The sequence below is a fragment of the Cibotium barometz genome, chromosome 1 (assembly GCF_041138505.1).
Source record: "Cibotium barometz isolate CiBa-2024 chromosome 1, ASM4113850v1, whole genome shotgun sequence".
NCBI lineage: Eukaryota > Viridiplantae > Streptophyta > Polypodiopsida > Cyatheales > Cibotiaceae > Cibotium > Cibotium barometz.
In genome coordinates, this window is record NC_141046.1 from 83013876 (window position 1) to 83026994 (window position 13119).

The 13119-nt window shown below is 46.2% G+C and overlaps 1 protein-coding gene across 4 annotated transcripts in view; it reads left to right on the forward strand.

The window, feature by feature from the left end:
• Positions 1–13119, forward strand: part of LOC147642518 (uncharacterized) — a 206749-nt gene that overhangs the window by 94381 nt on the left and 99249 nt on the right. For all 4 annotated transcript variants that reach the window (XM_086807209.1, XM_086807200.1, XM_086807192.1 and 1 more), the window contains one exon: positions 4699–5028. In XM_086807209.1, coding sequence (XP_086663335.1) covers positions 4699–5028 — 330 coding nt within the window. The remainder of the gene's footprint in view (positions 1–4698; positions 5029–13119) is intronic.

Consider the following 13119-nt stretch of genomic DNA (forward strand, 5'->3'; position numbering starts at 1 on the left):
GAAGTGCTCTCCAACTAGCCCATCATGATCCTGTGCTTTTCCTTTTTGTAACCTGTCTATCGCATCTAGCACCATCCGCATAGTAAAAAAGGTGCTGCTAGCCGGTCTAGCTCCCAGTGGAGGGGCGGTGGGAGGCTGTCCTGGTGCATCATATAGCTCTCTAGCATAAGTATGCCATGCCTCAAGTGCAGTAATCGGAGTACCAGGCTGTCTCTCCTGAAACATCTTCCATGCCCTCTTGCTGTCCTTCCCCAGGAAGAGTTGGTAGATCTCCTCCTCTAGCTTAGCTAGATAGGCTCGTTTCTTCCTCTGCACCAGGCGCCGTAAGATCATCCTGGCCTGTCTATGCGTGTGAGTCCCAATGGCAATCTCACGCTGTAGCTGTGCTTGTGTCTCACGACACTCATCATCATACCAACTGTTCTGTGGGGCAATGCTGCGGGGGTGGGTGGAAGGGATCATAATGCAGGGAAACACATATGAGGCGGATGCATGTAGTACACCTGCCAATCCTCTCGTGATCTCGTCCAGAGGGCTATGCGGGTCTAAAGCGAACAAGCCATCAGATACTGCATATGGGTAAACCCCAACTGTCTCACGTGTAAACTGATTTTTTGGGTATCTAGGTAGATGAGTGGCTGGCCCATCTCTCAGGGATCTACCTACTAGTGTGAAACTCAGGTATGCATGATCGGTTGCTATGCCAATGGGCCGATTGGAAATCGTGAAACCCCGCACATCACGTATCAATGAAGGAGATCCCATCAAGTAGTCCACTGTGCTTGCTCCCTCTTTAGAGTTCTAGTGTGTGAGAGCATCTGATCCTTGGCATCTCGATAAGCCATTGTATATGACCAACCCATGTGCACTCCCTAGTGTGAGAAAATGCCTGCCATAAGTTTAAATTTCCCCTCATCCTATGTTGATCTCTGCAACCCTACATCCTCTGCCGTGATCTCCCGGTACATAGCCTCTTGAGTATCATATAGCTCTGTCTGCTCTGTGCCTGTACGTACATTAAAGTCTCCCAGTAGTAATATGTCTCCCATGTTGGCAAACCTCATGATATCATCATATAGTGCCGTATAGGGCGACTCTCCTGATGGTGCAAACCTGGAGTGGGATGGGAGAAAGTAGCATACCGCCACATATAGCTCGCGGAGCCCCCCTCTGCATATTCGGACCCACATGTACCTCGCATCTGCCTCTCTATGAACCACATGTATCTTGTCACAAAGCTCCTCCCTGAAAAGTATTGCCACTCGTCCAGATCCTCTAGTACCTCCCACTGTGCGTGGCTGAGGGCGGAAAACTGATTCCCATCTATAACCCTGCACGTCACGAAGCCTCTTGTTTGTGCACTGATGGGTCTTCGTATACATAGCAATATCACTGTGTATGAAAGTATCGTCAAAGTATCCTGCCTGTTCTAAGGGCTCCGTTGCAATTCAACACCGTGAATCGCAAGGTCTCATAGGCCGCGCACCGTCAAGCGGGCCTCCTCTCCGTAATGATGACTCGGCCATCTCTGTATACCGCCCATTTCCCCTCTTTGCTTGCCTCAAGCACACGCGGCATGTGTTCCTTCCAGTGTGCTATCTGTGCTGGTGTAAGGTCCTCATCCAAATAAATCTTATCCCCCTTAAGGGCCATCCTTTTGGAGAGGAAGGCCTTCTTCTTCTCCAAGTCACCAACTAATGGGTACATCAATGGCTCCAATTTTTGTTGCAAGAGCTTTTGCATCCTCTTGGGGATTTCCCTTATCTTCCCACCCAACTACGCGTACATGTAAGGCACGTGCCGGTCTCGTGGCTTCCTCTTCCAATGTAGCATTCATCACCTCTACTTAATTGACTGCTGTATCCTTTTGCTTTTTTACTACTTCAATCCATGGGTTGACTTCCTCAATTTGTTTCTTTGTGGCACTGGCAATTTCAGCCCATGAATGCATCTTCTACTCACCTGTAGCCACTTTTGCCTTACATGATTCCAAAGTGTTTTGCATTTCTGTGATGTCTTTTTCGTGGTCAGCCATACATGTCTCCAAAGTGCCTTCGTACTATGCAACTGCTGTGCCAATTTCCTTGAGCATGTCGTCTTTCCATTTCTGCATCTCTTTTTCATTTCTGTGTGCATCAAGGCTTGGGCTAATTCCATCTCAACCCGTACTTGGGCTTGCATTTCTCCCTTCAATTGGACATATATCTCTTCCTTCAGCGTTTCGTATATCACTTTCCTTTGGGCATGCATCTGCTCGGTACATTCCTTTTCAAGCTCGTGTCGCATGGTGTTCATTCTGTCCTTATGTGAAGTTGTATCTCCTCATAAAGGGCCTCATCTCGTCGGGCCATCTTTGCAAGCCTTCGTGAGTCAGGGGACTTGATCCCTTCCCTCAGCCTTCTGCGGTAGGTATTTGGTGCCTTCGTGGGGGTGTGAAAGGTTGTCTCACCATCTTGTTCTCCCTCCAAGGGTTGAGACATGTTTTCCACTAGTTGCTGCCTTGGGGGCCTGAGCAAGGGTGGGTGGGAAACCAGGGTCAGCCCTGCCCACAACTCACAGCAGAGAGGCGGGCTACAGAGGTGCGCATAGAACAGAGGCACACAGGTCAGAGCAGAGAGGCGGGCAGAGGTGCGCAAGTTGGTGCGCACAGAGTTGAGCAGAGGGGCAGGCTACAGAGGTGCGCATAGAGCAGAGGCGCAGTAGGTCAGAGCAGAGAGGCGGGCAGAGGTGCGTAGGTTGGTGCGCACATAGTTGAGCAAAGAGGTGGGCTACAGAGGTGCGCATAGAGCAGAGGCGCAACAGGTCATCTCAGCAGAGAGGTGGGCAAAGGCGCAGCAAAGAGGTGCGCATAGAGCAGAGGCGCAAAAGGTCCGAGAGAGAGAGGAAAGAAAGAAAGAAAAGAAAAGATATATTAATGTCTACGGAAGGCCATATTGGCCTATGAGACAAATCTGTATGCAACAAGTCCATGTTTTGAGTATCATGGAAAGAAAAACTGAAATGAAAAGCTAATCCTAGTCATTTGCAGCTCACTATGTAGTCATTATCTAGCGGGCTATAGATGTACAATCATGATAGGTGGTATACTACTAATTCCACCGAGTGGAGATGGTGGGGTGTAGTACATCATACATGTGGCATGGGGCGAGGACTCTCACATGTGTTGTGCCCTAGTGCAGCCTCTGGACTCTCTCCTCCATAGCTCTGCGGTATCGTGCCTGGATTTGGGCAGACTGGGCCTGATGGAGTAGTGGTGGTCTGCGTCCAGGTAGTCATGGTCTCCTGGCAGCTCTGATCTCCGAGGCTCTCTGTAGTGTGAGGCCTCGTTGGGAGGTAGATGATATAGGGGGAGGGGAAGGGGGATGTGGCTTGTTGATAGGCCTGAAGAAGCTGGTGATCTGTTGCTGGGATCTTTGGCTGTGCACCTGTAGAAGCCTCTCTCTATGTCAGTGTAGCTCAAGGAAATGATCTCTGTAGTATTACATCTTGGTGGGAAGGGGACCCGACCAAGTCTCCCTAATGTGCATCTGGATAAAATCCTGTCTCAGAGAACTCTATTCCTCTCCTCTTAGGAGAGTGTAAAGTATGGGGAGTCATCATCATACTGGAAGGGCGGTAATCTATCGATGTCGAGCCCAGATGCTGAGAAGCACTCATCTACTGCAGCATACCATGATGGGTGATGGCCCTCTGTGGCAATACTGTGTGAGGACTCCCTGGCCAAGCGGGGTAGTCTCTCTTGGACCCATGCCTCTGATGCGTGTGATGTAGGCTATGGTTTGAAGTAGAGGCTCTTTGTAGTACTGCATCTTGGTGAGAAGGGGACCCGACCAAGTCTCCCTCGTGTGCATCTGGATCAAGTCCTGTCTCAGAACTCGATTTCTCTCCTCTTGGGAGAGTGTAAAGTGTGGGGAGTCATCATCATATTGGAAGGGCGGTAATCCATCCATGTCGAGCCCATGTGCTGAGAACCACTCATCTACTGTAGCATACCGTGATGGGTGATGGCCCTCTGTGGCAATACTCTGTGAGGATTCCATGGCCAAGCGGGGTAGTCTCTCTGGACCCATGCCTCTAATGCGTGTGACGTAGGCTATGGTTTGAAATAGAGCCTCTACCATCATGGGGGACACTGCAAGCTCTGCTCTGATGATCTCATGTGGTACTGATGGTGAGAGAGTAATATTAACGTCTTCAAAAGGCCCAAAGGTATGAGACCAAATTGATGTGTACATAGTGTCCTTGCAATCTCGTTATGCTGCTCAGGGGCCAGGATCTCCGAAATCTGGGGCTGATGAGGTGGGGGTGGTGGGGGTCTGACGGGACGAGGGTGTCTTGTTCTTTAGAGTGTGCGCGTGCCCGATCTGATGCGACTCCCATGGGCCTGCTGCTGCGAGGGGGCACTGTGGTATAGGCTCCCGTATTCACTGTAAGGCTATCCACTCCTCTAGGCTGGAAAAAAAAGGGCTACAAGAAAAAATCGGCTGCAGATAAAATCGGCTGCATACCATACAGGACAGTCTGTGTGATTGCCATCATAGAACATCTGGGGTCCTGGATCTAAACAGTGTCTCTTGCATTAAATCAAATGAAACCTTCTTTCTATGTGGAACATTCATATCTTCTATCAGTTCTCTTTTTTTCATGATTTAGACGTGTGATAGCTGCATAATGATTGCTTATGTACCTATTGACCAGGGGACATCTTCCCAAGTGCCTGTCAAGGATTCTGGCCTAATAACATAAGCACATTCAATGTTGGAGAAACGGCAACAATTGGTGTTCTTTACTTGGATTCCTACAACAACAGATTAAATGCATCTAATATATCCGCCGTCAACATATCTGCAACTATCCAAAGTGGAGATGGTTCAGGAAACTTTTCAATTCTCAACACTGATTCTCAAGGCAGCTCAGGGTTCGGAACCATTGATTTCATGTCCTTTTCATCTGGAAGCTTGTTTTTGCATGTTAAGCTGAATGATATTGAGATTGCAAGATCACCCTTTTCCTTCCAAATGGTGTCAGGTACAGTTTTCTTGCCATTAAATTCAAAAGCTTTACATGATGCTTCCCAGTTACTGAAAGCGGAAAACCTGTTGAAAGTAGGCAGTCTTTCCATGCATAGTTCTGATCTGGCTAGAGTAAGATCTTTCAATTATCTAGATCAGTATGATAGGGCTGCCCTCTTCCTGTACTTACTTGTTGCATAGACCGTTGAGAGTTGCAGAGGTGGCCACCACCACTAGCTTCCATTGTTGCATCACAAGAGAAGTGAAGCTTATGGATAGTGAATTTGCAGATAATACTTCCGCTTTGTTCAGGGAACATAGAAGAATCACTTCTTGAAGGCTGCATTTGGTAACTTGACGGCCAAAATGTCATTAGTTGGCACAAATCTGGTGGTTTATGGATTGCGGAGACTGCAATTGAAGAGCTCAAGCTGCACTGGTACCAAGTTACGTGCACATAGTTAGTCAAAGCCAGCCAAACATTAGACCAAAACCAATATCAAGACAGGAGTTCAGCTTTCAATGTTTAGAATAATGTAGCATATGCGGACGCGCTCGTGTCAAAGCTAATCCATGGGAGAACGGTGCAGCACAAGCTGTTTATTATGCAGACTGTCATGAGGCGTTGACATGGCTCTCTACATTTAATGTCAAAATAGCCAGTGACATCACTGTTTGTATTTGTAGGATGTGACCTGGCAGTGACATGACTCTTTATGTCTATACAATGTCACATGGCACCAATATCCATCTTTATATGAATGCAAAATTTAGGCTTGTGTCAGGAGCCTACTTTTGTTCTATGGATTTTTTTTCCCAGTAAAACAGGGCTGATTATATTACCACAAAATCTCATACAAACACGCGCTAAAGGGCTAAAAAATACAAGTGCGACCAACCACACTCAAAGGCAAAATTTATGCCAAAAAACAAAACCTATACAAAATCTCAGGCAGGGAGATAAGAGATGCAGGACATAAACCACTGTTGAGGAATGTACTGACTCCAAGTCTCCAAGAAATCTTCTCTTTGCAACTCACCAGATCGAGAGGAGAGAGTCATCAAATAGTCCCATTCACCACAAAGTGTGAATGGTGTCGGACCAAATATCTGTGCCAAAATCTGATGAGTGGAAGAAGATTCTCCTCCAAGAGTGTGGCGACATCTGGCCCTCCAAATGCACTAGCCAGTAATAGTGCCTATGATACTAAAGGTCTCTGAGCTATTCGATGATTCTTGAGAATGCAGAACATGATGAGGGATATCAGAAAAACGCACATGAGCAGAGATCCCGTGCTTGATGTGGAAAACTAAATCATCCGGAGCAGCCTCGTAAACAAGATGCCGGCCTATCAAATTTGGCTACAAGCAGCAAAATGCACCCCAAGTAATGTAACTGAGGTCCGAGAAATCCGCCGGAGAAGCCAAGAAACACCTGTCCACACCATCTGAGTGGACTTGCAGGACCAAAGACAATGATGAGGACTCTCCAGGATCCCATCTGGGCAAATTGAGCATGTGCGAGGAATGCCCATCTGCACTAGCCAACTGCCCACCGGTAGACCAGCATGTGCCAGCATCCACATAAAGTAAGTCGTCTTCGATGGTCTCCACGAATCCCAAACCTGCCTCCAAAATCTCTCTAAGAAATCTAGAGAAATCCCCTCTACATGCCAATGAGGGGCTCTAGAAGGGGTGTGTGTGGATTGTCTCAGCAATGCGTGATGCCCAATCTTGGCAGTTTATTGAAAGAAGGGAATCGGCTCTTGGCCTTGCCATAATGGAGGCCAAAACCACTCACTTGGATCTCAATCTAGGTTTGCCAAAGGTCGGTTCTCCCACATCTACAGTCTGAACTCACATAAACTGGAATCAATCAAAACAGGGTCAAAAAACCACCCCTTGCCACGAGAGGCCACCACTCTAATCTGCTGCCATCTAAGAGTATCAATCTCTGGGATTGAAGGAGGATTGATCCTATGTAATTGGCCTCTGTCACCTACTCGGAAGTAAGAGGTGCCATAACTAGCAACTCCTCTGGTAGCCATAAGAGGAACTCCTGTCGATGAGAACTGGGCCTGCCAAAAGTCATGGAATCCCCCTCAAAGTGATGATCCAATTTGATCAATAACTATAAACGAATAGCCTCATCAATCTCGGGCCGTCGAGCATGCATGGAAGTGAGACCTCCTCTAACGCACTGGGCATAATCAGGGTCGGGTGTGACACTGAATGCAGACCTCCAAGTTCGCACAGAGCAAGCAGGACCTGCATCTCAGCGAGCCCAAGAGATGTAAGATCACTCACCGATCATGTGTCCATAAGCATCTCTGATGTGGGGATTCCATAGGATAGGCGGTCACTCAATCTCCTTTGTAAGAGTGGGCTCCAGGTGAATGATGCATCGTGTGAGAGAATGCCAAACACACAGTAAACTACAAAGAAAGGCCAAATGAGGCGGCTGATAGCTGACAACAGTGAAAATCCATCGGTTAGAAGGTCTCCAATCTCCACCAAGACGAGGGCGACAACGAGGCGGCTGATAGCTGATAGGAGTGAAAATCCATATGATAGAAGGCCTACAATCTCCACCAAGGTGAAGGTGACAATGACACACAGCATCCTGAAGTAAGATCTTCCGGATGTGATCTCCTGGAGTGAGCCCTCGATCCATGAATCTCGCCAGTAAAGCCTTGCTCTGTGTCTCAGGGTCTATGACGCCCAAACCCTCATCATGTGTTGGTAGAATAATTGTATCCCAAGCTACTCTACCTCTCGTATCCAAAGTGCCATCTAAGCCAGCGCACAAATAATTTCGGATCAACCATCATGAAAGGAACCAACAAGAAGCGACATACCAAGCCATGGCCAAGAGAACCTGATTAACTACCAAGGCCTTGCCAGCCAAAGAAAGTCAAGCTGAACTCCAAAAATCCAACTTTATCTTGAATCTTGATAGAGGAGATCACTTGAACAAACTGTTGGGCTGCCGATATGTCAAGCGCAACCTGGAAAATAGCGAGCAGTCAATCCAAGTGAATCCCCACTGTTGATCCCAAGTAGGAGAAGCGAGAGGATTGGTCAGGAAACTCAAAGGCTTGTTCTAGTTGATCTTTGCTGTTGCTGCCAAGCAAAAATTATCAAGAACAACTCGCACATCCTCCAAGACGTATGCATTATCCTCTACATACAGAGCTGTATCATTGGCATACTCTGCATCAAGGAGGTCCTCTGGTAAATCCAGAGGTAACCTCAGGCCATGAATCCTTGTAGTGTCGTCTCGAAGAAAATAAGACATGGCCTCGGCAAAGAACAAAAACAAATAAGGAGCAAGAGGACATCCCTGTCTCACAGATGGTTGTAAGTTTAAAGAATCACCCATATGGCCTCCAATAGTTGCTTTGCAGAAGCTGGCACAACGATAAAGGCCTGACACCCCCATAATCCACTCTTGCAAAAAGCCAAACCTACTAAGAGTGCCCTCCAAGAAAAAACAGTCCACTCTGTTATATGCTTTCTTGAAATCCAACAATAAAATGGCCAGAGGTTTCGTGCTCTACTGAGCCCTCTCTGCAGCCTCAAAGAAGGTGAAGATATTGTCCAAGATTCTCCTATTGTGGACAAAGCTTGTCGGAGTGTCATTAATAAGCTCTGGGAGGAATGGGCGAAATCTGCTGCAAATCAACTTTGCCAACCCCTTATAGGCGGTGGACAATAAAGTGATGGATCTCCACTGTCACAATTCCAGCTTTAGGAAGGAGACAAATCAAGCCGGTTGTCATGCTTTGTGGCATCCTGCCACAGTAGAAAGGTCAGAAGAAGAGGGTTCTCCAGCCACTCCCACAAGGAGAGAAAAGGCTCGAGAGAGATCGTGTGGAACGTGCAGACATCAGGATCCCTGCTCCAAGGCCACCAACCAACTCAGCAACTGTCCTCCTACCTCCAACTGATCCAAGAGGACACTTCTAAACCCTCCCAACCTCCCTTTTTGACCCACTCAGCCCCTAAGTCTGTCCTCCTAGGTCAGCACAAGTCACGTAAAAGCTCAAATCACACATATATTAGTCTTTCCTCACCATGGCTGACACCCATCTGACTTTATGTAGTTTTAGCTAACTCAGAAAGGGTTTATTCTACCTAAACCTCCGAAATCCTCTTTTAACTCCCAGACATAAATTTATCCTCCCAGCCCTCAGATTGTCTTCCCACTGTTAGCTACCCATATATACTCAACCCCAAGATCACCTTGGGCCTTCTGCCGACCTCCTTCTGCCTCCTCTGTTGTCTGTACCCAGACTGAATTTTGCCTCAAAATTTTGATACAGAATTTTGCTTTCGAAACCTCCACAGAATCAAACCTTCTCCTCTGTGTCCGCAGACTTCCTCTAGCCCTCAGGTACCTCCCAATTGTCCAAGATATCACTCACTTGGCTTTTATTGATAGTTGCAAGCCCTCAGCTGCCACAGACTACATGGTACCTGACTTACTAACCAAGCTGACTTAGCTAAAGCAGATTCTCCCCTCAGGGTCAGCTGGCAACTCTAAAACATTAGAACGCTTTAACTAAGCAAGGTCCCAGCCCTTTGGACACTCGGCTGACTCAAACCTGGCTATAGCTGCCATAGACTACACTTAGAATCCATATTCTTTTGACTCGCGACTGTTGACAACCCCAATCTGTTAGACCTAGCTTACAAACACTGGCAACCAGGGAGTGGTATGAGGATGTGTTGACAGAGGAGAAAAGAGGGAATTGGGACTATCTGAGGATTGCTCTAAGGAGGAAATATGGGAGGACTAAGAGTCAAGAGGAGTTCTGGAAGGAGCTCAGCATGTTATACCAAGGGGAGGAAGAGGATATTGTAGCTTTTGTTAACAGATTTGCTGGGGTTTGGGTTGAGAGTGTTGGGGGAAAACTAGGTACCCCCTGATTTTCTAAGGAAAGACAGGTTTATAGGGTTGCTGCATGGGATCATAAAGGATAAAGTTGAGCTGAAGGATCCAAATTCTTATGTTGAAGCTGTCAGGTTGGCAACAGAGCAATGGAAGAAGAGAGTGAGGAGGTAGGAGTTAGCATGTAAAGAAAGGGAGACAAGTCTAACAGCCAGGTTTGAGCATGTTGTTGTTGAACCTGTAGTAGAGCCATTGCCAATTGAAGTACATGTAGAGAGAGGACGTTGTGTTGAGGCTCCTAGGGCAGCAGAGGCTGGAGACAAAGGATAGGAGAGGGATTGCATCAGGAGATTAGGAGGCTTACAGAGCAAATAGGGAACTTGAACCTTGCTGTGCAGGGGATTCAGAATAAGGCTAGGAGACCACAGGCTGACAGACCTTTGAGGAACAGAATGGATAATTTTCAATGTTTTAACTGTGGGGAAAGGCGACATATTGCTCCATAGTGTACTGAGCAAATAGGGAACTTGAACCTTGCTGTGCAGGGGATTCAGAATAAGGCTAGGAGACCACAGGCTGACAGACCTTTGAGGAACAGAATGGATAATTTTCAATGTTTAAACTATGGGGAAAGGCGACATATTGCTCCATAGTGTACTTAGTGAAGAAGGGAACCTGGGGGTGTTTACCCCGTAATTCAGAGGCCTAAAGGGAGCAGGGGAGTTGGAAATAGAGAAATGAACAATGGAATTCAAGGACCAGTTCAAGGGCAGGTACCACCACAGGGACCTCTAGGAAATGTTCATATACTTGAAACTGTGGATGACGAGGAAGAAGATGTGGCAAATATGCTAGCAAACAAGAGGACCAAGCTGCAAAGATCTGAATCAGAGGCAACTGGTAAGGAGACCAAGGTAAAGAAGAAAAAGGGAAAAGAGAAGGAGCCCATAGAGAAGCCTGAATCCAACAAGCAGGGGAGAGCTAAAGCCAGGAGAAGAAAAGTTGGAATGGATGACGCCTATCAGATTTCAAGAATAAGAAGGCAGATATAACCTATGGCCAGTTGTTGCAGTTGAATTCAAATATTAGAAGGCAATGGCATAAGCTGGCCAGTGTGAAGAGAGTCAAAGTCAAGACACCTCAAGAAAATGTAGTGCACTGTGCAGTTGAGTAAGGTGTCTGACATACTACCAATAGTGGATGTCTGGATACAGGGCATAAAGGTAAGTAAAGTGTATATTGATTGAGGGGCCCAAGTATGTGTAATGATAGAAGAAGCAATCTTTGACCTAGGCTTGAAAGTGACATGGAAGTCCATTTTTAGTGTTAAAATGGCCAATAGCTCTAAAGTCAAATGCTTGGGAGTAATTGAGGCCATGGAAATGAATGTTTTGGGACAGAAGGTTGTCATTGACATGCATATTATGCTAGCTGGGGTTGGGGCATACCGTATTATATTAGGCAGACCCTGGCTCATTGCTATGAGATCCAGACAAGATTGGTATAGGGGGTGCATTGACGTGTTTATAACCCTCTAGCAGAGTCAGCTGGTATTCAAGATGTAAAGCCATATATTCCCAAGGATGAGCTGATGCAGATGTTAGCAAAGCATCTAACTAAAGAAGAGGAAGTGTAGTATGAAGAGCTACTGGACAGGTATCCTAAGCTGTTTGCAAAGGATTACACTCAGATGAGGGGTATCAGCAGTATTGTACATGAAATTAAGTTAAAAGAGGGTGCTAAGCTGGTGGTTCAAAAGCTGAGGAGATTGGGAACAATTCAAAGACAAATACTAGAGACAGAGGTTAGAAAGCTGCTCTGCAGGTAGGTTTTATCTACCTTGTAGATGATGCTGAGTGGGTGTTTCCCATTGTGATTGTTCCAAAGAAAGGCAGTAAATGGAGGATTTGTGTGGACTACAAGTCTTTAAATGCAGCTACTAAAAGACATCACTATCCCCTTCCTTTTCAAGATGAAATCTTGGATCAGGTAGCTGGACATGAGAGGTACTCTGTATGTGATGGATTTAGTGGTTATTATCAAATAAGGATAGCTCTTGAAGACCAGAAAAAGATTAGTTGCGTTACTCCATGGGGGGTATTTTGTTACACGGTGATGTCTTTTGGATTATTAAATACTTATGCCAACTTCCAGAGCTGGGTTGACAACCATACCTAGGGACGTTTGTGAGAATTTTCATGGATGATTTTTGTGTGTATAGTGACAGGTTGGTACATGTACAGTATCTGGATGTTGTCTTCAAGCATCTGGATGATGATGGAGCTCAGTTGAACCCAGCTAAGTGTAAAATAGCTAGGGCCAAAGTTGTACTACTGGGACATGAGATTAATGAGAATGGTATTGCACTAGACTCATCAAAAGTGGAAAGTCTGCTGCAGATGGAGAGCCCTAAGACAACTAAAGAGTTAATAAGCTTTGTACAGAAACTCAAATATTTGTCTAGGTCTTTTTCACGTTGGCTGAGTTTGTATATCCTTTGCAAAAAGCAAGTCAGCAAGATCCTTTTAGTTGAAGCTAGGTTGAAGAAGATGCATTTGAAAGTCTCAAGGACAAGCTGTCCACTTTGCCAGTTATAATGCCCCCAGATTGGAGTCAGCCATTTTATCTGAGTCTTAATGTGGGGAAACATGCAGTAGGGCCTATATTGATGCATCAGAAAGGGTCCAAACAGTCATATATGAGGCCAGTCTTTTACATCAACAGGGCAAAGAGAGAGGTTGAGAAGGGCTAGCATGAGGTTGAGTTGCTAGTTTGGACACTTGTTTATGCTACCAAGAGGTTGAAGTCTTATCTGATCTATAGGCCTTTCATTGTACTAACCTCTTGTAACCTTCTACTCCATGTAATGAAGTATCTTGGAGATAACCCAAAAGTGCAGAAATGGGTTATGGCATTGCAAGAATATGATATGAGCTTTATTAAAGAGGACGGTGTGAGGGCCAATATGGCTGATATGTTAACATATGAAGAGGTGCAGGTTAAGCCCAAGTCTATTAAAGATATTGAAAGGCAGGTAGTTCCTGACCATGGGTTGCATGAAGAGCTACAAGATATAGATGGGAGCCTCTACTTTGATGGAGCTTTTAAAAGGACTTTGGGAAAACGGGGTGCAGGTTTTGTCTTTATGAGCAGACATGGCAAAGAGCTGTGGTCTGGGAGCTAGGAGGTTCAAGTTAAGAGAAATAATGAGGC